Genomic DNA, 26,403 nt, shown 5'->3' on the forward strand with positions numbered 1-26,403 from the left:
TATGTTTAAGGCAACTTTTCTCATAAACTATCAAAGCTATTGCTTTAAAACTTGCAACAGTTTTTCACAATCATAAGTGGACACTGTACATCAAGAAACATAACTCTATCCTGCTTTTTGCAAGAATGATGGCCCTTTTTAGACTTAGAAAATCATGGGTAGGACAATATTTCTATTATACAAAAAAAAATCAGATGAGCGTCAGCACCCGCAAGGCGGTGCTCTTGTTAAACCTTTGTATTTAATTTGAAAAAAATACAATTTTGAGTAAAGAAAACATTTATGCTTTGTTCTAGATATACATCCTATTTTTCATCAAAGAATATCCAAGTGCTTTTTATCAGTTAATTTGAATATTTTTTGATAGTCGTGTTGCCATGCCTTATTGACAGAGAAATACAGTGCCTACTTAGCAGAATTAAAGGCTCAGAGTCCACGAGTGTTTTCTCTGAACTTGGAAAGACAGACATTTCTGAAGGTTCAGTTCTTGTATGAAGATAAACCAGTAGAAAAGGAGACATACATGCTGGTCATGTTACACAGAGAATGTAAGAACTTATGTTTTATTCTGCATTGTGGTTTTATCAGTTTAAAAGACTGGTATCTTATAACCTGGTGTTTTTGCGACCCCAGCAGGGCTTAAACCTATGACCTCCTGGATAGATTTCTGACGCCTTAACCATTTGGCCACAGCTTCCCTTTTAAATATTAATTTTTGATTTTTAGCAAAATTCTATGGTGGGACATCATTTTGGTATACTTTGAACAGCAGAAAGTATTTTGTTATACAATTTTCATTGAAAAAGAAATATTAGTACATCTTCAAAGACTAAGAAAACATTTTCTTCTGACACCTTACTGAATGAATTTACATTCCCAAGATCCTATTTTGAACAAGCATTAGGTGCCGTAATATTTAGTCGTGCACATCTGTAAAATTGCCAGAATTTTATTTATCATTGAGATATCAGAAAGGTTTTGCAGATTGAAGAAATCTCAAAGGATCAAAATGAAATAATTTGGTTAAATTAGTTGGTTTAAACTTTATGTCAAGAAACAGTAGATGAAATATTGTGGCTTTGTACACTTTTTATGTAATCATGTTTTTATGGCAATAATGAACACATCAGAGTACATTTCTGTTCTTTTTTTTCAGCTATTGGTCTGTACAAGATCCCACTGGCCAGAGTTGCAACAGGAATGGTAAAATACCATAAATATATCTATCAAATCTAGAATTTTTGATGCATAGTTTTTCTGTTGTTGAGTATTTTGGAAAGGTCTTCTGTAAAACTATGTCAAGAGTTAACCATTGCCTTGAAAGAGATCATCATTACCTGGAAAGGGTTTATCATTATGTGGAAAGTATTTATCAGTGCCTAGGAAGACTTTTATCATTGTCTGCAAGGAGTTTATCATTACCTTCAAAGTGTTTATTACCTCCTTGAACAAAGGCCTCACGTGCGGTCAAAAACTAGGTCAGTAGGTCTAAAAATAGAAAAACCTTGTGACCTCTCTAGAGGCCATACTTTTCATGGATCTTCATGAAAGTTAGAATGTTCACCTTGATGATATCTAGGTCAAGTTTGAAACTGGGTCACATGCCGTCAAAAACTAGGTCAGTAGGTCAGATAATAAAAAAACCTTGTGACCTCTCTAGAGGCCATATTTTTCAATGGATCTGTATGAAAGTTGGTCTGGATGTTCATCTTGATGATATCTAGGTCAAGTTCGAAACTGGGTCAACTGCGATCAAAAACTAGGTCAATAGATCTAACATTATACTTAAATGTTTGAGGTATATTATTTCTATTCTAATACATTATCAAGAATCATTATGTAAATCTTTAATGGCATCCATCAATTATATGCCTGTTTTAAGTTGGTCACTTTTTTTCCCCCAGTGTGTCACTAAGTGGGTTGACGCTATGACGTAATAATTTTGACGTCAGAAATATGAATTCTTGCATAATAACACACAATTTTCAGCTGTTTTTTTTTTTTTTTTTTGTTTTGTTTTTTGTTTTTTTTAAAGAAAACAGGAAACTCATTATATTGAATCTTATTACCTTTTATATAATTGGTAATGTAAAACTTCACATATGAGTTGAGTGGAAAGTAACCATATCCAGTTATCAGTGACAAATTGAGCAAAAAACATTGGTTGTGGAATTCAAAAGTCATCAAAAATATTTCTAACAGGTAATGCGAGGTCAGCCAAAAACAGAACAGGTAGCAAAGAAGTTTTCATGGTGTCAATGGGACAGTCAGAATCAACAGTTGTTTTATATACTGTCTCGTCGCGATGGCAACAATGTCAAACAACATCTCTTGTCATGTGTTCAGTTCTATAATAGTGCTGCACATGATCATGTGGTAAGATTTTACCAACTTTGGTGGATAATTTACAAAATCGGTGTTGCATTGTGACAATTATGTGAAATTTTGTTTAAATCTGTTTTACAATTTTGCAGTCTTTGATGGTAAATGTGTGTTTGTGGCAGTTAAATATGTTCTTTATAAGTAATGTTTCATAGTTCCCATTCAACAACAAAATTGAACGAAAATGTGTATGGTACAAATGCCACTTTAATAGAATGGTATAATTACTATATAGTATGTATTTAAAGAGACTTTAGTAAATGCATGTATGATAATGTTATTGTACCCCCCCCCCCACCCCCCAAAGTTGTAAGGGGGGTGTATACTGGTTTCAGGTCTGTCTGTCTGTCCGTCTGTCCTTAGACACAATCTTTTGCACACCATCTCTCCTCATCCTCTTGACACAATTTCATGAAACTTCACACAAGTGATCACACAACAGTACAGTGAAACACCGCTCGCTCGAGGTCGCAAGGGGATGAGCAAAATGCTCGAGTTATCCATGGTTTCGAGCGACCCAAACATTGACCAACATACGAAGAAAATTGAAGTTTGTTTTACCAATTGTCATCGAGACCATTGCAGAGGAAACGGTGATGCGTAATAATAACATACTCGTGACATTTTCAAAAAACGTACTACAAATGTTATTTATGATAGATCGTAAATGGCACATGTAAAGAAACAGCTAAGACATTTTTTTTATTTGAAATACTGTAATCGAATTCGCAATTTTCTTCCCCAAATTAAGATCTCATAATTATCGTCTCAATTTTATGAAAAGGCTATCTTATTTCCTTTATTTGCATCATTAAAATATTAAGATCTCATAATTATCTTCTCGATCCCGCAGAAAAATGTAATAATTAATTACAATTTTGATCAATAAAATTTTTCTTCCACCTTTCATCAATAATTGATCTCATTTTCAGATCAAATATACCGACAAACAAACATTTAAGATAGTCGGGGAATAGACCATGCAATTCTCACGACATGCGAAAATTTTAAATTAACCGATACATTCTGACCGCCGAAGGTATGAAAAATTTTGACACCTCTGCTCGAGTTTGCCATAAGCAACAAAGAGTAAATTAATACACAGGGACCAGGTGTCATGCTCGAGGGATCGAGTTATCGATGCTCGACCCAGCCATGGTAATTTCATATAGAAAATAGAAGGAAATCGGCCGGGACCACATGAATTGCTCGAGCGAGCCCGGGTGCTCGAGTCATCGATGCTCGAGCGAGCGGTGTTTCACTGTAGTTGTTTATGGGGCATGTTAGGTTCTTTCAGAAAAAAAATTGCAGAGTTACAGGACTCTGTTTTTTGTTACTGTACTATAACATAGACACAATCTTGTGCGCACCATCTCTCCTCATCCCCTTGCCACAATTTAATGGAACTTCACACAAGTGATCAGTAACAACAGTAGTTGTGCATGAGGCATGTTAGGTTCTTTCAGAAAAAAAAATTGCAGAGTTATGGGACTTTGTTTTTTGTTGCTATACTATATACATAGACACAATCTTGTGCGCACCATCTCTCCTCATCCCCTTGACACAATTTAATGAAACTTCACACAAGTGATCAGTAACAACAGTAGTTGTGCATGGGGCATGTTAGGTTCTTTCAACAACAAAAATTGCAGAGTTATGGGACTTTGTTTCTTGTTAACATACTATGTACATACTGTCTGCATATGTAATCTTGTGCGCGCCTAATCTTCCGAACCCTTGTACACAATTTAATGAAACTTAACACAAGTGATCAGTACCAACCCTAGTTGTGCATGGTGCATGTTACGTTCTTTTAGATAAATATTCTGCATAGTTATAGGACTTTGTTTTTTGTTACTATACTGTATACATACAGTCTATATACATACAGTCCACATAATTATGCAATGTTGTGTGCATCAAATTGCAGTGTACTGTGTCAGTGCATGCGGGGGGTACATTCATCATCTTTAGTGATAGCTCTAGTTGGTACCTGTTTACTTAAGAAATGATAAGTTCCCAAGCATGGTTTATCGTAGAATAACCCGAGTTTTGAGTTCTTATGAGTAAGAATGTATCACGAAGGCCATAGGCCTGAGTTATATATTGTTTTGCGTAAGAACGAAAAACTAGGGTTATTCTACGATAAATCACACTTGGGAACTTATTATTTCGATTCTAACATGACATACTAGTATCAACAGTGATAGAAAAAATGGTTTGCTGGTCATGTTAGAATTAGAAGTAAGAGTATTGATTGAAAGGTCACAAGTTTTATCCGAGCTAGATGCATTATGTTTTCTGGAATAAGGTCAGTAATTCGGTCGAAAATGTGCTTCCGTGGTGTAGTCGAAAGAAGTCCATAATAAATAGATCCTAATTTTCCCATTTTTTGCGCAAATTTGTGTAGAACGAGTGCTTTAATCACCGTTTTTCACTACTAGAAGACATTCTGCATGAAATGAGACGGTTTTCATGTTCATACACCCCACATGGCAAGTTTTGCAGATCGAAACCGGAAGTAGGTGTTTATTGCGCGGACAAGAGTAAATATGCGCCATTTTTAGGGTAGCAGACCACAACTGACGGGCATTTCACTAGGAACTACATAACCCCCTATTTTCTTTTCATTTTTTCATTAATTTGTGATAGAACTTTCATGAAAAATAGGTGTAGGAAAAAGTGATGTTCTCTAAAGGTACGTAAAGACGACCTGAAGTTGTCGTTTTTTATATGAAACAAAGAAGGATTTGAATTACTGACCTTGAACCTATAAGAGCTGAAATAAGACTTTCTCAAAACACATTGCAATTAGTCTTAATAGTCATAGCTCGGTTGTTTATGATATAAAAGGGTGTTTTCAATGCAAAATAATAGTGAAATTTGAAAAATTTTGAATTTTGACCATATGTAGATGCGCCTATTCAGCAGCAATTTCTGGGATTAAAAAGCCAATATTTTGTCTCCAGAATGTCAGAAAATGCACAAAATGCATCCTTTTGGGTCTTATTCATGACGGAATGAATGATATTTCAGAATCCAAGTGAAAAATAATGCAAACGAGTGAAACTTTTACCAAAATATACAATAAAAGGGCCATAGGGCCAAAATTTAGCTTAGTAAATTGGTAGGGGGTGGCTTCTATTAAATGTCTATATTTCTCTAAAATCTCGAAATTTCACAATGAAACTAGGCAATATGTTTGGTATTACATCTTTCTTGAAAATAGAAATGAAAATTGTGTGATATTTGAAAAGAAACATTTCTTATAGGAATAAGGTTAGTAATTCGCATTTTTTGCGCAAATTCGTGTAGAACGAGTGCTTTAATCACCGTTTTTCACTACTAGAAGACATTCTGCATGAAATGAGACGGTTTTCATGTTCATACACCCCACATGGCAAGTTTTGCAGAAGGTGTTTATTGCGTGGACGAGAGTAAATACGCGCCATTTTTAGGGTAGCAGACCACAACTGACTGGCATTTCACTAGGAACTACATAACCCCCTATTTTCTTTTCATTTTTTCGTTAATTTGTGATAGAACTTTCATGAAAAATAGGTGTAGGAAAAAGTGATGTTCTCCAAAGATGCGTAAAGACGACCTGAAGTTGTCGTTTTTTATATGAAACAGAAGGATTTGAATTACTGACCTTTAACCTATAAGTGATGATATTAGTTCTTCACATCCTTCATGTAAGGAAGTTGTCAATTATTTATGTACTGGTGCAGAATCTAGGGACACAGGTTAGATTAACTGACTACCAGCATGTTAACTATGATACTGTACTTAATCATAATAAAAAAAATAGTTCGTAGTCTGTATTCATTTTCAGTTGGATGTTCCACTCAATTTCCCAATTCCTTCCAAATCATCTGGCAGGTAAGATAATATGCTTTTAGTCGAATAATATCTTGTAAAGTGTACCTGAATATGAAGGTCGTCTTTGCTGAGCTGTTAAAATGACTATATATAATTTGCATGTCTTTACTGTTTGTTCAAAGGCTGTTTATGTCAGAGATTACTTTTGTCAGAGAGCTTAAAGTTGCTGACTTAAAATCAGTTGCCACTAACCATTGTAGTTTCAAAACCTTGCTCAGGATGTGGAGATCTTCATGTGAGCAAGTCATCTAACAAATTCTTGCATACCAGACGGGGATTTCCAGTATCTTCACCAGTGCTGGAAAAATCCATCTTACACCCTGGGGTGTAAGATGACTCCTGTGCTTTAAATGACGTATTACGAACTACATATATGTAGAAGATTTATGTAGTTATTTATATTTTATTTCGAAAAACAGAATAAAAATCCAATACCTTGACAGTTCCTCTTTGTTCCTGATAGTATATTTCTTGATTCAAAACACACTATTTTAGCAAAATTCATAACGTTACACTGGTACTGATAAAACAAAACCGTAACTAAACATTGTTATTTGTCTTTGAAACGTCATGACATCTTTCCAGTTTGCGGACGTTGATTTCCCGTGCTTTGTTCAAATACGCTGCTATAAAAAATAGTTCTAAAAAGAAAGTCATTCGACTGATTTTATTTTTATTATTATGTCTCCCCAGGAGACATATTGTTTTTGCCCTGTCCGTTCGTCCGTCCGTCCGTCCGTACGTACGTCACACTTCATTTCCGAGCAATAACTGGAGAACCATTTGACCTTGAACCTTCAAACTTCATAGGGTTGTAGGGCTGCTGGAGTAGACGACCCCTATTGTTTTTGGGGTCACTCCGTCAAAGGTCAAGGTCACAGGGGCCTGAACATTGAAAACCATTTCCGATCTATAACTTGAGAACCACTTGACCCAGAATGTTAAAACTTCATAGGATGATTGGTCATGAAGAGTAGATGACCCCTATTGATTTTGGGGTCACTCCGTCAAAGGTCAAGGTCACAGGGGCCTGAACATTGAAAACCATTTCCGATCAATAACTTGAGAACCACTTGACCCAGAATGTTGAAACGTCATAGGATGATTGGTCATGAAGAGTAGATGACCCCTATTGATTTTGGGATCACTCCGTCAAAGGTCAAGGTCACAGGGGCCTGAACATGGAAAACCATTTCCGATCAATAACTAGAGAACCACTTGACCCAGAATGTTGAAACTTCATAGGATGATTGTACATGCAAAGTAGATGACCCCTATCGATTTTCGGGTCACTCCATTAAAGGTCAAGGTCACAGGGGCCTGAACATTGAAAACCATTTCCGGTCAATAACTTGAGAATCACTTGACCCAGAATGTTGAAACTTAATAGGATAATTGGTCATGCAGAGTAGATGACCCCTGACGATTATGGGGTCACTCTGTGAAAGGTCAAGGTCACAGGGGCCCGAACATTGAAAACCATTTCCGGTCAGTAACTTGAGAACCACTTGACCCAGAATGATGAAACTTCTTAGGATGATTGGTCATGCAGAGTAGATGACCCGTAACAATTTTAGGGTCACTCTGTTAAAGGTCAAGGCCACAGGGGCCTGAACATGGAAAACCATTTCCAATCAATAACTTGAGAACCTCTCGACCCAGAATGTTGAAACTTCATAGGATGATTGTTCATGCAGAGTAAATGACCCCTATTGTTTTTGGGGCCACTCCGTTAAAGGTCAAGGTCACAGGGGCCTGAACATTGATAACCAGTTCTGATCAATAACTTGAGAACCACTTGACCCAGAATGTTGAAACTTCATAGGATGATTGAACATGCAGAGTAGATGACCCCTATTGATTTTGGGGTCAGTCTGTTAAAGGTCAAGGTCACAGTGGCCTGTTCATGTAAAATCATTTTTTGGAAATAACTTGAGAACCACTTGACCTACAATGTTGAAACTTAATAGGATGATTGGACATGCAGAGTAGATGACCCCTATTTATTTTGAGGTCACTTGATCAAAGGTCAAGGTCACAGGAGCCTGAACAGTGACTGGAGAACCACTAGGCCAAGAGTGTTGAAATTTAGCGGGATGACTGGACATGCCAAGTAGATGATCCCTATTGCAGCCAACCATCAGTGTCTCTTTGATTTTTGCTCCTGACCCCTATTGACTTCTTGCCTATAGGACTTTGCATTGGGGGAGACATGCGCTTTTTTACAAAAGCATTTTCTAGTTATATCTTGATATTGGTATGCAAGAAAAAGATTCTGTCACTGGTTTTAGGTCAGGATGGGAATATCTGGCTCTCGGGTAACTGTTCGGGCGTTAACTCGGTAGGAACCTCGTTACCGCCTAAACAGTTAACCTCGAGGCCAGAAATTCCCATCTGCACCTATAACCAGTGAAAGAATCTTATACTCCAACACAGTGTTACTTCCGCTTATCGGTACAGTAGACGCTGCCACCACGTATAAATTGGGCTGAATTTCAGCCGAGTTATATTTTTCTTTATTTTAATTTTGTTGTACAAAGTTTTTATCTCAGTAGTTAAATATTATACATTTTGTTTGTAAAACGAGCAAAAAAGTAAAAATTATGCAGTAGTACTAAAATTACTTCTTTTTCTGGTGTTGTGACGCGCACCTGCTAAAAATGTAAACAATGAAATTACTGGACGGTATTTTGAGTACAGTAAGAAAATTTGACAAGTGGCATACTGCAAAATATAGATATATCAAATACTTCCATTATGTTCTTAAAGGTTGTGACATAAATGTCACTTTGACTCTAGATTAAGGCAAGCATTTGATTTACCCGGCATTGCCAAGGGCGCGGCCATTTTAGGATCACATGGTTGTACCATCGTCACGCGATTTGCTTGAAGGCAGGGATGATTGTTTGACAATATTCCTGCAAGGAGGTTGGTCATCTAGCTGTCTAATGGAAGGTCAGTGGTTCTGTCTTTGCCTGAGACAATGCCTGTAGGGGCACCTGGAGTCCTCCTGTCCCGTCAAAAAGCTTGAAAAGTCATCATTCGACATGAATTGATCTTAGTTTTGGATGTGATGTGACTTTAAATCCACAAAAAATTACATTTTTTTGTGCACTTTACAATTTCCCATTCTGTTGTTTTCATTAGGAATTTCAAAATACATATACAAATGTTATATCTATTCACATTTAGTTTATTGTCTGAGTCTTTTGTGATTAAAAACATGGTGACAAAGGACCCGAATCCAATGCATATGTTTGAATGTTTTTGTACTGTAAAAGGACTTATTTTCGAGGGGTCAAAATTTTACAGATTTGGTATTTTGAGTGTGTTTGCGAGGTTTAATATTTGCGAAATTGTATAAAAATTGTATCCTCCTAGGAAAGCTTGTGATCTGGGTTGAGAATCAAGGTGCTTGGTTAGAATTTAAGAACATGGCTTTATTTATTTATTGTGAACACATCCTGCAATAAAGCCACACACATTCTCTATTTGGTCAGTTTATACAGATTGTTCATTATCAGTTGGGTTTGTATGTATATTTGTATATCAAAAATGTATGCCAAAAGTGTCAAGTGGCTTGATAATATATCATCATTATATATTTCAGGTGTTACTATGCAGACATACCTCTACACAATGGAATACCAGACACCAGTATAAATATTTGTGTGTTAACACAGAATAGTGGTACATTCTGTGTATGTTACCAGCAGCATGTGTTGACGTCAGACAGAAGACCTAAGTCCTCCCCACTACCAAGAACATCGCCCCTACAGAGAACTTCTCCTTCTCAACATTCCTCACATTTTCAGGTAAACACACATAGTTGTTTGACTTCTGTATTATTAGCCCCTACTGATGGAACGCCAGAGAGGACTATAGGAATACCCTCCTTCTGTCCAACTGAAAATCATGGATCCTGCAATTACTTAAAAAGGATTCAAGCTAGGTTCATAAAACATGGTACTTGAATAGGTGGCAATATCTAGATTATGCATATCTATGACTTATGCTTGTAGGTCAAAGGTCAAGGTCACTATTGAAGGTCAAGTAAAACTTGTTTCCGCTCCATAACTTTCATATGCATTGATGGATTATTTAAGTGCTACATATAAATGTTCCCCATGATGAGACAATATGTCAACACATGATCTTGTCAGTTGTAAGTTCTTGCACACTGGCCTTCCAATCCTGAGGTAGGGGGTTCGATCCCCGGCAGCTACTTGGGGGAATTTTCAGAAACACTTTTCAGTGTTTCCCACCCAATAGAGGTGTACTGGTCAGGAACCCAGGCAATCCTTGCGTGTATCAGTGCTATACACTGGGCACGTTAAAGATCCAGGCTGTCTATTCGCAACGAGCTAGGCTAAGTTAGCCAGACAAGCCTGTATCTGATTTCTGATCTCTCTGTCGTGGGGACTTTGTCTCACTCTGTCCCTCTGGTCAGATCGCTCTGTCGGTACTAGTAGAGGATGAATTATGCGCCCTGTAAGGCTGCATTTGAAGTATGTAAAGCGCCTTTGAACGTGAAATTGATCATGAAAAGGGCTCTATATAAATCTGGTATAATAATAATAAGGTCACTGTTAAAGGTCAGTTAAAAATTTGTTTCCACTCCATAACTTTTATATGCCTTGAAGGATCTTTTATTACTACACAGAAATGTTCCCCATGATAAGACTATGTGTCGCTCACATGACGCATGGTTTTCAGTCAAAGGTCAAGGTCACTATTGAAAGTAAGGGGACTTTTGTATGGCACTGCAATACCCTGTCACTTGATTTTGCAAGGGATTTGTCAAAATAGGTTATGAAAGTTTTAGTATTGTAATATGAAAGATCAAATTTATTTCACATTGATATTGTACCATATGCAATGCTGATTAATCACCTCTAAACCACAAAGTATCTAAGATTCTGGATATGTATCACCAGTCTTTAACTCTGATTGTACTGTCTCTTACTATAAAATCATTTAAATTCTTCTTCACAGTCAAAACTACGTACTGTGAAATCAGCAATATTTGTAGGGTACTTATTTCCATGGTTGAGTTGGTCTACGAAAGGAAATCACAATGAACCAGTTAAATTTCAATTCATTTTCTTTTCAAAAGTCAAAATCTACAAATTTATATCCATATAAAAAAGTTGCTTTGCCATAAACAGTGGAATTTTATGGACAGTATTCGGTGGAACTTAAATGCATAGATTTCCTGTTATAAAGATGATACAAAATAGAAATTCAGTTATTCATTAGTTTACAGATTCTTTGATTATAGCAAGCAGTATGTCCACAAAATTTGAGTCCCTTTCAAATTAAATAATCATATTCCCTTTATTTTTTCAAGGCCAGTCCTACAGGGTCAGATGGTGACAGTACAGACATTAACTACTATATCTGTATGGTGCATCATGGTAAGTTGTCAAACTGACATTATTCAAGATTAATTTAAAATAAACATTCCTCTTTTGTAATCACTTGTAGTCGTAACTGAAGTCCTTTACAGTGATATACAACTTAAATCATGATCTTGCATGATAAAGCTGAAATTAAAAAAAACAACAGATTTTGTGGATCAAACTTTAGCGTGGTCTAGATCTTTTTAAATATTTTTCCTTCATAGTGCATGGCACAGTTGCCTCACTAGGTAGAGTGCAAGGTTATGTATCGAGGTGCTGAGTTCAATCACTGTTCAAGGTGAACAACTCTTGTGAAATAACTTAATTACTTGTGCTTTAAGTGTGGGTTTCGTCCAAAACAGTTATTCTGTAGGGACATGAATTAGTGGGTGTTAAAGATTATGTCAAATATGAAATATGATTTACAGTAAAATATAATCGGACAGGGCTTGACCTTAAGGACTCCTCTATTACTTGGGCAAGTAAAAGCGGAGAGTGGGCAGGTAAAAAATCATACTCATTTGCCTTGTTGGGCAAATGAAATATATAAAAGATCCTAAGAAATTCTTCTCAGAAAATCATGTACCACTGTTTTTGTTGCTATATTGCATTGGAGTATGTCTTTGCATCACCATGTTATATTTGGGCAAACTAAAATTGGATTCAAGCAAGTGAAAATATAGTTGAAGAAGTCCTATGAGCAAGTGCTCTACAGTGTTAAAGTCAAGCACTGTCTAATTATTATTCTGTTATGTCCTGTGTTACATTTCAGCAAAGACTCTACATGGATGTGTGTCGAGTATTCCACCAAATATTGTGAGGAAAGCAGTTCTACACTTCTCATGGCTTGGTACCAGATTTTTCTGATTGTATTTTAAAGGGGCACACTTTTTTAAGTTTAGAAAGTTATTTAATTTTGTAAGTACATATATCTATAAATGAAGGTATAAAAGGTGATTTAGATAGTATTCAATTTTAAAAACAACTCTCAAAAGCATTGATCATGCTTCAAAAATTCAATGTACTGTAAAATCATTTAATTTTGAGGGCATGAAATTTTGTGGTTTTAGTCAAAACGGCAATTTCATGGGGATATGGATTTGTGGATTTCAACTTTTGAACATAAATGAAAGGGAATTTTACTTGTTCGTTGGAATTAAATTTTGTGGATAGACTCAACCACAAAATCCACGAAAATTAGTCCCCCACGAATATTAATGATTTCACAGTATTACAATGAAAATTTTTAGCTGTAGTTAACATCATACTTATTGACAGTGGATTAAGACTTTGATTTTTATAGGTAGAAATATTATGGAGGCTTTTTCATGTTCTGAAAATCATGATAGTCTATGTTAATCGGGAGGCCAGTTCCTTTAAATATTTCACCAAATATTACTGACATGCTTGTAGTTGTTTGATTTCTCTTTAAAATTAGAATACTTTTAAGCTTGCATTAATGCTTTTATCTTTTGACTTTAAAAGTGTAAATAATAATTGGATTCAAGGTTATAAAATTGAGGGGTTTTTTTGGTGACCAGTCTCAGCATGCATTCTTTCCATTGGTCAATTTCAAATGAGTTCTCAGAAACAACCAATCAGGTGTCGCAGTAATGAGACTGGTCTTCAATTTCATACCCATATGTTATCTGTATTAGTAATTTTGGACAATAATTACTGGTAGGTACCAATACAAGTTGATCTTGTTAGCTCGACTATTCAAAGAATTAGTAGATTGGTAGAGCTGTTGGTCTCGCCCGCGTGTCGGCGTCCGCGTTGGCATCTGAGTTGGCGTCCCAATTTGGTTTAATTCTTATGACCCCCTTCGAAGAAGGAGGGGTATATTGTTTTGCAGATGTCAGTCGGTCGGCCGGTATGTAGACCAGTCTGTTTCCGGATGATAACTCAAGAACGCTTGGGCCTAGGATCATGAAAGTTGATAGGGAGGTTGGTCATCACCAGCAGATGACCCCTATTGATTTTGAGATCAGTAGGTCAAAGGTCAAGGTCACAGCAACCCAGAACAGTTAAACGGTTTCCGGATGATAACTCACGAATGCTTGGGCTTAGGATCATTAAAGTTGATAGGGAGGTTGGTCATGACCAGCAGATGACCCCTATTGATTTTGAGATCAGTATGTCAAAGGTCAAGGTCACAGTGACCCAGAACAGTTAAACGGTTTCCGGATGATAACTCAAGAACGCTTGGGCCTAGGATCATGAAAGTTGATAGGAAGATTGGCCATGACCAGCAGATGACCCCTATTGATTTTGAGGTCAGTAGGTCAAAGAGCAAGGTCACAGTGACCAGGAACAGTTAAACGGTTTCCGGATGATAACTCGAGAATGCTTGAGCCTAGGATCGTGAAAGTTGATAGGGAGGTTGGTCATCACCAGCAGATGACCCCTATTGATCTTAAGATCAGTAGGTCAAAGGTCAAGGTCACTGACCAGGAACAGTAAAACGGTTTCTGGATGATAACTCGAGAATGCTTGAGCCTAGGATCATGAAAATTGATAGGGAGGTTGGTCATCACCAGCAGATGACCCCTATTGATTTTGAGATCAGTAGGTCAAAGGTCAAGGTCACTGTGACCAGGAACAGTAAAACGGTTTCTGGACAATAACTCAAGAACGCTTGGGCCTAGGATCAGACAAATTGACCAGCAGATGACCCCTATTGAATTTGAAATCATTAAGTCAAAGTTTAAGGTCACATTGGCCAGGAACAATTAAACGGTTTCCAGACGATAACTCAAGAACACTTGGGCCAAGGATCATGAAAGTTGATAGAGAGGTTAATCATGACCAGTAGACTTTTTGAGGTCAGTAGGTCAAAGGTCAAGGTTACAGTGACCCAGAACAGTTAAACCGTTTCCAGACGATTACTTGAGACACTTGGGCCTAGGATCATGAAACTTGATAGGGAGATTGGTCATGACCATTAATTGACCCCAATAGATTTTGAGTCAGTTGGCTGAAGGTCAAGGTCGCATTGACCCGGAACAGTTAAACCCTTTCCGGACGATAACTTGAAAGTGCTTGGGCCTAGGATCACGAAATTTAATACGGAGGTTGATCATGACCAGCAGATGACCTCTATTGAATTTGAGGTCAGTAGGTCAAAGGTCAAGGTCACATTGAACCAGAACAGTAGAACTTTTGTTTACAGTGAGCAAATAATTTCTGTTCCTTGTGCAATAACTGAATGCATCAAGGGGGGTATTTCGTGTTCTTCAAGCTCTTGTTGTATATAAGCTGGTATCTCAGTAACCACTTGTGGGAATGGATTGAAACTTCACACACTTACTCACTGTGAAAAAGTGACTTACACTGCATAGGTTCCATAACCATTTTGCTTTTTAGCTCACCTATAGTGACAAGGTGAGCTTTTGTGATCACCCTTCGTCCGTCGTCAGTCCGTCCGTGCGTCAACAATTTCTTGTCCGCATGATAGTGGTTTCATTTATGATTTTATTTTAACCAAACTTGCACACAACTTGTACCACCATAAGATCTCGGTTCCTTTCTTGAACTGGCCAGATCCCATTATGGGTTCCAGAGTTATGGCCCCTGAAAGGGCCAAAATTAGTTATTTTGACCTTGTCTGCACAAAAGCAGCTTCATTTATGATTTTAATTTAATCAAACTTGCACAAAACTTGTGTCACCATAAGATCTCGGTTCCTTTCTTGAACCGGCCAGATCCCATAATGGGTTCCAGAGTTATGGCCCCTGAAAGGGCCAAAATTAGCTATTTTGACCTTGTCTGCACAATAGCAGCTTCATTTATGATTTGATTTTAACCAAACTTGCACACAACTTGTATCACCACAAGATCTTGGTTCCTGGCTTGAACTGGCCAGATTCCTTCATGGGTTCCACAGTTATGGCTCCTTAAAGGTCCAAAATTGGCTATTTTGGCTTTTGCAGCCATATAGAGACTTCATTTATGGTTTTATTTGATACAAACTTCCAAAATATCTTCAACAACAATAAATCTTGGATTCCATGACAAAGCAGATCCAATCGTAGATTCCAAAGTTATTTTATATCTGATTACCTCCCCTGATTGTAATCAAAATGGATTCATATCAGTAAGTACTTATAGGACTTATTGAAATTTCATTTTTGTCATTAGTTGGACTGAGACAATCAGGGTAGATAACTATGGACTGATTCTATGTCAAATTACCTCCCTTTATTTCAAATTAAAATGAGTATATCTCCATTACTAATGAAGATACTGATCTGAAATTTCATTTATGTCAACAGATTTATTTGGCAGATCCTTCTTTTATTCACTTACAATAATTTTTTTTTTTTAATTACTTCCCTTTTACGTTACTATAAATAGCTTATTTTTAGAAACTTTTTTATTATTGGCCGTAGGGAAAAACCGAGACCACTTTTCTGTGGTACAACATGGATGGTACCTCCAATTTTTAGGTGTATTTTGACATATCTGTACCTTGTAAGAATTTATTAGATTGGGGTATGTCGTTGGTCGGGCGGGTGGGCGGTGTCAAACTGGTGTTTCCGGTCAATAACTTTTGTTTCGGTAAAGATATTTGAATAAAAATTGGTATGTATGTAGCTTATATCAAGACAAAGGCTGGGATTGATTTTGGGGTTTCTGGGGTCAAGGTCAAGGTCACTGTTACTTAAAATAGAAAAAGGGTTTCCGGTCAATAACTTAACTTAGGAATGAGCTATCATGATGAAACTTGGTGTATAGAAAACTTATAAAAAGTTGTAGCTTGGGATTGATTTTGGGGTTTCTGGGATCAAGGTCAAGGTCATTGTTACTAAAAATAGGGTTAGGGTTAGGGTTTAAGGTTAGGTTAGGGTTAGGGTTGTGCTTTAAAGTGGTGCACTGTGATTCAGTATACTTTTTTATTCTTATGAAAAGTGTTGAAAACCTGGTTTCGTGGCATTGCCGCGTTTCTTGTTTTTTCTTTTTGGTTAAATTTCTTCCCTTTGTTGTTCCTGTCCTTTGGACTTAGATATTTTTTCTGAGGACCTTCTTGTCCGCAAGTGCAATGATAACAGGTGAGCGGTATAGGGCCATCATGGCCCTCTTGTTTACAAAATTATGCCCCTTTTTCGACTTAGAAATTTTTGGTTAAGGTTTTGTTTGTAAGCTGGTATCTCAGTACCCACTAACGGGAATGGATTGAAACTTCACACACTTGTTCACTGTCATGATCTTACATGCACTGTGCAGGTCCCATAACTCTACTTTGCTTTTTCTTTTAAATTATGCCCCTTTTTTTGACTCAGCAGTTTTTGGCTAAGTTTTTGTATGTAAGCTGGTATCTCAATATCCAGTAATTGGAATTGATTGAAACTTCACACACTTGTATAGGTTCAATAACTCTACTTTGCAATTTTACAAAATTATGCCCCTTTTTCAACTTAGCAGTTTTTGGTTAACTTTTTGTATGTAAGCTGTTATCCCAGTATCTACTGATGGGAATGAATTGAATCTTCACACACTTGTCCACTGTCATGAGCTGATAAGCACTGGGCAGGTTCCATAACCCTGTTTTGTAATTTTACAAAATTATGCCCCTTTTTCGACTTTTGTATTCATTCAGTTGACAAGGCTGTTGAATAGACGAGTGTTGCTGTCCTCCGACAGCTCTTGTTTATGAAACATATCTGTTTAATTATGAATTATTGCTGAATATATATGTTGTAAGGAAACTATGAGTGAAATGTATCTTGACTCTGATTTAAGGTGATACAGTGTTGGTGATGTTACCTGGATATTTTGTACACCTACTCAATGTCAGCATGGAGTTTGAACCCAGCAATCATATCTTTCTTCACAGTAAGTAACTTACATAACACCTTAATTTTCAGCTTGTCTGACAAATGTCATCAAGGCTGTTGCTTTGCACTTTGTGTCAGCATCAACATCTGGTGTAGAAACATTTATGAGCCGTGCCATGAGAAAACCGACATAATGGCTTTGTGACCAGCATGGATCCAGACCAGCCTGTGCATCCGTGCAGTCTGGTCAGGATCCATGCTGTTCGCTTTCAAAGCCTATTGGAAATAGAGAAACTGTTAGTGAACAGTATGGATCCTGACCGGACTGCGCAGATGTGCAGGCTGGTCAGGATCCATGCTGGCCGCAAACCAACTATGTTAGTTTTCTCATGGCGTGGCTCTTATAATGATTCCTAGCAAGCTCATGTCTCAATCATTATTCATCACAACTGAATGAAACTTCAAACACCAACTCTTTCTCTCTTAACCCTTACCCTGCTAAAGTTCTATAATGAACTTGTCTATCTTTCAATTTGGATGGTGTTGTTAACTGTTAAAAGGGGTGCTTACCAAAAAAGATACTGACTGAATGGCAAACAGTGCAGGTCATGATCAGACAGCACGGATGTGCAGGCTGATCTTGATCTCTGCTGGTCGCAAAGGCAGAATAAATCATGCCCAGCAAGATAAGGGTTAAAAACAGCAAAACTTAGTATTTGTCAGCAAATATTCGAATATATTTTAATAATCTTCATGAAAATTGGAATGTTAATTTTAGTATTTGTTCTTATTCTTACAAGAATTCTGTTCATTGAGTTTCTGTAGGAAACAGTGTTTTAGAGGGCATTCTTATGTGTATTGTATGAGATTTATAAGGGAAATGCCTCCACATGTACATTATAGTATTAGTGGCCTCCATGGCAGAGTGGTTTAGGTCGCTGACTTCAAGTCACTGGCCCCTAACCATTGTGAATCTGAGCCTCACTCGTTGAATTATCTGTGTAAGAGAGCCACCCAGCTTGCTTACAGAAGGTCGATGGTTCTACCAAAGTGCCCTCCATTGATGAAATAATGCACTGAGGGGCACCTGGGGTCTTCCTCCGCCTTTAAAGCTGGAATGTCACTATATGACCTATAATTGTGTTGGCGCAATGTTAAAGGTGCAGCTGAATCTATGTATGTACCTTAAATTACTAATTTTTGTAGATTTCATGGTTCCTTCAACCAAGAAATAAAAATACAGCAGATAAAAACAATCCAACTAATTATACAGTTTTGTCTTTAATATTTGAAATACACTGATAAGTATCCCCAGGATTATGGCATTTTTAGCTAAATCACAAATTGTATGCCATTGAAACTTAAAGATTGAAGTATGTATTTAGTTATACCACAGTAAATACTATGACTAGTTCTGTATTTTCACATGTCTCTGTTTTTCATTTCCATACACCATCATGTGTATCAGTTTTGTGTTGATTTACCTGCAATTTATCATAGTGGACAGAAGTCTACAGATATGGATCTTTGCTGCGTTGTTTCTCTCCCGTAGCTTTAGAGATAATAAGTAATACTTTATAGCATCAAAACCTCTGTTCTCTTGTTCCATACACTGTCCAAGTAAGTTCAGTGCTGTTTCTACATGACCAAGGTTTGGTTCATAGTTTATGGTCTGTACGAGGTTAGAAAGAGCTCTTTGCTTATCTTCTTGTTGCCGGAATGTCTTGAACTGTAAGAAGTAGAGGAAGGATAACGAATCCACAACTGCCCAGTCCATCCAATAGTCATTTTCATCTCTCAGTGTTAGGTCTTCTTTAGTTGATCGAAACATTTCGTATCTCATTTCCTTTAGGACACAGTTGATTTCAGTTGGCAAAAAAATGACTGGGAAGGCAATTACGTGCTGTATGGCTTCTTCATTTTGACGGGCTGAAACTTCCAGGAAACCTTTTCTAAATTTATGTTGGAAGAATTCATAGCATCGACTTACAGGCTCAACTATATTTCGATCATACCTCTTTTCAATGTCTGCAAGTTCATTTTCAGTTTTTTGTATTTTCCCTATACAGTAGAGAATTGATACAAGTTTCAGTCTGCTGGATGAAACATCCGAGTTTAGACCCAGTGAGATCCAGGTGAAAGCCTGCTGTGGTATAGTATTGTGTAAACCTATGTTTAAAGATGCCAGGACAGATCCATGTGATGTACAAAACCATGGTGCTAAAAGGCTGCATGCAATTCTGTCTATTCCTCGACTTTTGAAGAACTTGTTTACTATCTGGCTAATATAGGTCAGAAATGTCTGCTGGACTTTGCCAGGGTTTCTTTGTGATATCTCAAATGAACAACTGTTTAACAGAGTATTCATTGAATCATATAAGTCATAAAACAATCGCCCAGAAATGAACTCGCTTAACCCAAGTGATTGTAACAAGTCTCGATAGACTCCAGGCGTCACATTCAATTTGAGATCCAGTCTTTTACCAAGGACATTACATTCAATTTCCAGTAGTGCTCTCCCATTACTGACTACAATATCGTTCAGTATTTCAAGAATCTGAGGTTTGATTTCTGTTGAAATATGGCCTTTCATCAAGTTGTTTTGAGGTATGATAAAGTGCGGGCAGTTTTCTTTTGAAACACACAAGTATAATAACGATAAACATAATGATAAACAAACAAGTAAATTATTTTCTCTCCAGACTGAAGGATTCGTATCTGCAATACAATGGAAGAGAACTGTTTTACACATAAAACTTGAGATAGTATCTCCAAACTTTGGTTTTAAGTAGGTCTTTAAAACCATCTTCATTAAAACATAGCACTGAATTTGTGTAATGTTCAGATTGAACATTAGACACCTCTCTGCTAGGGATGTTGATATTCTCCATTCAAGCTCCTCATTTTCACTGCCCCTACTTGCAACAGCAACTACAAAACATCCGCTAGTGCTGCAATATCTCTTCATCTCATCAGTAGGCCATTGACCTTCACCTTGCAGGCGTAACCATTTTCTAGCTTGTAATGGCCATGACTTACATGGAAAAGCAGAAACCACATCAATATCAGATAGTCCAGGTTTTCCTTGTTGTGCAAATGCTGGACCATGTCTCTCAAACCTTTCACCAGTAACAGTGTGAAACAGTGAATTCTTCAACAATATTCTTCCCATCTTGTCTCTGAAATGGTTTGCAGGAAGTTTACCATCATAAGGAAGAGGAGCACGTTTTCTCAGACGTTGTAACAGACAGTAACCAGGTGATACAGTCTCATCCTGGATCATCATGTAATTTGATTTACCAGGCTCCCATTCACTCAAGTTTTGTATGATGTTATATTGATTATAACATCGAAGCGTGTCAATGTCAGAATTTAGGCCTGGTGTTGTTGTACCCTCAGATTTACTTCCAAAATAATATTCACAGCTATTTGTATCATCTAATTGTGATACTGTTGTGGATATAGATTCTTGAAGTAGCATTTTTCTTCTTCTCTTCAGTAAAATCGTCTCATTTACTCCAATATCACTAAGCACCTCTGACAGTGCCAGTGACACATTTTGAACATGATTGGGCTGATTGTACATTCTGAAATAAAAAATGAAATCTTCTTTCAGGCCCAATCTATTTATGCCTGCACCATTTAAAATGGAAGTCAAATATTAAATATCATAGTGTATCATTTTTCTTGTCCGCTCTATTTTTATCCTTTCATGGATATTCAGAAGATTTGCCACAATCATTCATCGTAACAAGATATCATGTCATTTCAAGACCCATACACCTTATATAAAGGTCAAGGGCATACATACATGGATGTTCAAATAACTTGGCATAAACATTCACCATAACAAGAAGGCATATTGTATGCAAGATCCATAGCTCAACCTTAAAGGTCAGTATCACTAAGGTCAAAGGTTTGATTCTGCAGTTATAACATCTAGGGCAGTTGAAGAATGTTGTTAGATGTTTTGTTGAAGAGATATTAAAAAATATCCTTCTTAACCTATTAATTTCTTCAATGACTACTTTTTACATCCAGAGCTTGCAGGTAAGTTAAGGGTTTGATGGATATTTTATGTCTTGAAACTTTAACATCATCAATTCATAGAACGAAAATGTTGTATGACAAGAAAATTTAACAGCTTATAAGATAGGTATATTATTCTAAAACTGATTGTCAATTTATTGATAGATGCTTGAATTCCGGAATAGGGTCCAAATTAAGGGGCCACACTTCTGGACAGTGTATCGCCTTTAAAATCTCACCGTTGTCAAAGAAATGTTGCACATCTTCGTTTTGATGCATTTGCAGCGCTGTACAAGTGCTGAAATTTCGAATGACAAGGTTAAACATCGTTTTCAAGAATTTTGAAAATTGTTTATTTTCATTTCCTTATAAATGGAATTGTTTTTTAAAGGGGGGCAACTTTTTTAAAATGAATACGAGACAGTATGGAACACAACGGGAAAACATGTATTGAATGACTATAGAATGTCGGTAAAGACGTTGTTCATTTGCAAAACATTGTAAGAACTTATTTTCACGGTTTATAATTTTTTTTATTGATTAATCATTTCCGTTTCATGAAAGTGATTAGGCACAATTGCTTACAATAGTTGTTTCCCTTTGATTTGATTGCAACTGGTAATCTGTCAAAAATGTGTATGGTTGACAAATAGAAAAAAATAAGTAAATCAATGACAAACTTACATATTTTTTAATTTTAGGACTCATTTTTCTATTTGTGCATAATATGCAATACTTCACAGTTTGTTATTTACAAACTTTGAACATATAATGACTTTCATGAAACAGACATGATTATCCCATAAAAAAGATATTATGAGCCTTATATTGAAAGTCTCACAGTTGTCTTTAAATGGACAACATCTTTACCAAAAATCGGTCCAATACAAGTTTAAACGCATTGACCCATACTGCTCCAAACATCAACTATTCACAAGAAGTTATTCCCCTTTAAAGTAGAATTCCATTTGTAAAGAAATAAAAACAATCAATTTTCAAATTTTCTAGAAAAGATGATCAATCTTATTGTTCGAAATTTCAGTACTTGTACATTGATGCAAATGCTTCAAAATGAAGATGTGCAAGATTTCTTTGAAAATGGACAGATTTTAAATTTACTGAACTGTCCAGAAGTGAGGCCCCTTATCGTGGTCCCTTTTCTGGAATTCAAGCTTCTGTCATTAAATTGACACTGGAATTTCAGAATTATGTACTTATTTAATAAGCTGTGCAGTTTTCATGTAAAACAACCTTTTCTTTCTATGATTTTATGATGTTCCATTCTCAAGATGTCAAATATTCATCGAATCATGACATTAAAATGTAAACTCCGTCCTAGAGTTACATGTCTGGATTGCTATACTTTCCAGTCACATTGATTTTATGTGATGTGCAAGAAGACTATTTAATCACATGAAATGATTTATTTTTATATGTACCATATACCACCAAATAAGCTCCATCAGGAGAATTGCATTTGTAAAAGTGGGAGTGGAACAGCCCCAACTTCCAATATAAAATTTATTCTTTTATGATTTTGTAAATGATTATGGCTATATTGAAGAAAAAACCTGCCCACTTAGCTCAATAGGGAGAGTGCAGATCTACAGACAACAGGGTTGTGAGTTTGATCCCTGGGAGAGGCGTATGTTCCCCATGACATTTTGATAAATTTAAAGACATTATGTTTGATATTAATCGTCCTCCATCTCTGATTGATGTGGGGAAGTTGGCAGTTACTTGCGGAGAACAGGTTCGACCTGGTACAGAATCCAGGAATACTGGTAACTGCCTGCCACTACACAACTGAAATACTGTTGAAAAATGGCGAAACCCAAAACAAACATAGTGACTAAAGCCTAAAAAAAAAAATTCTTTGTTTCCGGTAGTATGCTGAAAAAAATTAGGGTAGGTAGGTCGGAATTTTTTTTTTTTTTTTTTTTGGAAATTTTTTTTATTAAGGGGGACTTTTCGGAAATTATTTTTTTGTCAAAAAATGATTACAAATAAGGGGGTTATGCCTTTAGAGCATCAGTAAGTTGATGTCTAACATCACTGGCTATGTTTAAAGCATAAAAAGTGCAGTTTTGCATCTTTTTGTTAAAAAGTTGAAAAAAATATTCTCCAAGGCCATAAAATCATTTAGGGTCGGGCCAAAAATTTAGGGTAGGTCGGGATACCGGAAACAAACAATTTTTTTTTTTACGCCTAAAGATTAACTGTTAACAAAATGAAGGTAAAATTTATTTATGACATAACAACAAAAATCTTAAACTTTTTTAATAGTAGGGTTAAATTTGTCTTGGAACTCACAAATGTAATAAAGAATATTAAAGATAACCAGTCTTGTAAAAATGCCCCATTTTACCATGTCATCCAGTACCCTACCATTATTTTTTCAAGGTGAAAAACTGGTACAGAAATATTTGTTTCAGTTGGCAAAACTACCTACACAAAATCAAGAAAATGTTGAAAAGCAAAGAATATTGTAACAATAATAAACATAATTAACTTACCTAAGAAACAGGAGAGATTGATTCAATTATCAGTCCTACTGTGATGAGTAAACCTCAGTTCGGATCACCATAATATACTGAAACATTTTATATACGCAACACTTAAATTTTTTTAGACGTTCTTTCAGTTTTAAAAAATATTTAAAGTGATCTCTTTTTTATAATTACATGACATGTGTTGAACTGTCCGCTCTGTTATGATATTAGATTAGAAATATTTAGAGACACACTGAATGATCCCAACTTTACTGGCGTGAGTAATGAATATAAACTGAAACAACTTTTCCTAGAAAATGTGCTAAATTTGTAAACAGTGCTGTAGTGTGATGTAGGAGCTATATCATGTTACACTGCCTGCATGCTGTTTAGTAGTCTGGCTGCCAACTAGATAATTTTTTTTTTTTTTTTTAAATAATTCTTGTATACATTCTGACTTCATCAGTCTTGGCTCTGTTTTGAGAAGAAAAGGGACATAATTATACAAAATCAGGAGTTATCTCCTGTGAACAAAACATAGGGTCTGAACACAGACTAGCTGTTTAGCCTCTTTGATACCTTTTAGTAGCTGCCTAGGTCTCGTAGTAATAAAAGTATAAAAACAATATAGTGTTGCTCTATGAGTTTTAATTAATTTACTGTATTTCAGTATATTTAATATCTTTTGCGGATAATACTTGTTCGACAGTATTATATATCATGTGAAATTTTATTGTACACTCTAGGAGACTAATAGGCCCATTGGGCCGGGTGTTATTATTACATTATGATCTAGATTTACTATACTGTAAAACACATGTCACTTTAATAATTATATATTTACTTCTTTACTTATATAAACTTGTATCTACTTCTCAAGGTTAACTTTTAAATCATTCATGTGTGAAAACAGTGAATAATTAAGGGCTTACTTTTTTTCTCATACACGATGAGTTTGATGCAAATGAACGAGGTTGTTGATATGCATTTTTTTTACGAATGACTGTCAGACTGCAGAAACACTTTTCATACATGTAAAAGATTTTCATAGTACATACGTATGATGGTAATTTTTCAGCACCAACAGAAAATTTCAAAGTTCTATGTGCCAGAGGGCAGATTTGGATACATTTTCTGATAAACAGTCTAGCTATTTTGGTGAATTTTTAAAATTACAGATCACAAAACAGTATTAAGAACAGCTCTTTGTTGGACACATGAAATTCAAGTTTGATAAGCATAAATAGAGATTGTTTTGGTCAACAAATCCAAGAAGAGTCATTTTGACAGTACATGTTTACTGATATGGTCGGAATATGAGGCAAAAGTAAATGTTTTAATAAATTTTGTTGTTGTTTTTTTTTACTTTTGTTTGTGCAGTGGGTGTCTTCAGAGGAACACAGCTGTGCAAATATGCATATAAAATTTTGCTTAGGTAAGAGACTTTCTCTAACACCTAGGTTGCGTTATTAAAGTATTTCAGTATATATAATTACTTTCCTTGCTTGGCTGGATCTGTTAAAAACAATAATGACATGTTTATTCACAATCATGAACTGCATTTACAGTATTTGCAGCACTGCCTGAGGGTATAAATTACAAGCTAGAAAATTACATGCATATGAATTGGGTTTTTGGCTTTAAAGCGTAAGTAACATGTGAAAGTGAAACAAGCGCTGTTTGTAAAACACATGCCTCTCACCAAAAACATTACGGTTCATCTAGTGACCATAGATAAGCATGCAATGAAGATTGATTGTTATAGGTATAGACTAGTGTTCTTTAGCTATACATCCAAAAACAGTTTAGTCTCCAGGCCACTGTGACCTTCAACTTACGTAACAATAGAGGCCATTTACTTTTCATAGACAATAACACTATGATGTGTGATGGTAGTAGACCCAGTTAAAGCAGAAACAATTTTCGGTACCAAACTCTTGGTGACTTTGACCTACGGACTTCCAGAACAGTATGGGTCATATACTGACCACAAGCAATTATGCTATGAAGTTTGACCTTCCTTGGCCAAAGTATGCTCCAGTTATTTATTGAAAACTGTTTTCAGTTGCAAGATCACTGTGACCTTGACCTTTGACCTACTGACTTTCAAAACGATATTGGTCTCCTAATGACCATTGGCAATCATACTAAGAAGTTTGACTGTTGTAGACCCAAGTAATCTCCTGATATTAATTGGAAACTTTCCTATCTAAAAGTCATTGTGACCTTGACCTTTTACCACTGACTCCAAAAACAATAGAGAGCTTCTACTGACCAGGGGCAATCACCATTACGAAGTTTTACTATCGAAGGCTAAAACAATTGGAAACCAAGTGTCTTTACCAACAGACTGATCTACCTACAGACAGATATAATCTCTGGCACTTTGAATGTACAGACAGACACTTTAGTTAAGAACCACAGAGCTTCTGATTTAAA

The 26,403-nt window shown here is 36.2% G+C and overlaps 2 protein-coding genes across 3 annotated transcripts in view; one reads left to right on the plus strand and one right to left on the minus strand.

The window, feature by feature from the left end:
• Positions 1–26,403, plus strand: part of LOC123530602 (protein pigeon-like) — a 64,993-nt gene that overhangs the window by 19,052 nt on the left and 19,538 nt on the right. For both annotated transcript variants that reach the window (XM_045311383.2, XM_045311384.2), the window contains exons 6-13: positions 393–548; positions 1,157–1,203; positions 2,203–2,376; positions 6,218–6,264; positions 9,875–10,079; positions 11,615–11,681; positions 12,439–12,516; positions 17,409–17,501. In XM_045311383.2, coding sequence (XP_045167318.2) covers positions 393–548; positions 1,157–1,203; positions 2,203–2,376; positions 6,218–6,264; positions 9,875–10,079; positions 11,615–11,681; positions 12,439–12,516; positions 17,409–17,501 — 867 coding nt within the window. The remainder of the gene's footprint in view (positions 1–392; positions 549–1,156; positions 1,204–2,202; positions 2,377–6,217; positions 6,265–9,874; positions 10,080–11,614; positions 11,682–12,438; positions 12,517–17,408; positions 17,502–26,403) is intronic.
• Positions 18,578–24,472, minus strand: LOC123530603 (uncharacterized). The gene is made up of 2 exons (XM_045311386.2): positions 23,989–24,472; positions 18,578–21,030 (listed from the first exon to the last, which is right to left on the minus strand). Exon 2 carries the CDS (start codon positions 21,027–21,029, stop codon positions 18,924–18,926), a length of 2,106 nt encoding a protein of 701 aa, XP_045167321.2. The 5' UTR covers position 21,030; positions 23,989–24,472; the 3' UTR covers positions 18,578–18,923.

Source organism: Mercenaria mercenaria, chromosome 13, assembly GCF_021730395.1.
Source record: "Mercenaria mercenaria strain notata chromosome 13, MADL_Memer_1, whole genome shotgun sequence".
Classification (NCBI taxonomy): domain Eukaryota; kingdom Metazoa; phylum Mollusca; class Bivalvia; order Venerida; family Veneridae; genus Mercenaria; species Mercenaria mercenaria.

Bases quoted from the DNA above. Each gene is read 5' to 3' on its own strand.
- LOC123530603 (XM_045311386.2), bottom strand. From the start codon at position 21,029: ATGTACAATCAGCCCAATCATGTTCAAAATGTGTCACTGGCACTGTCA.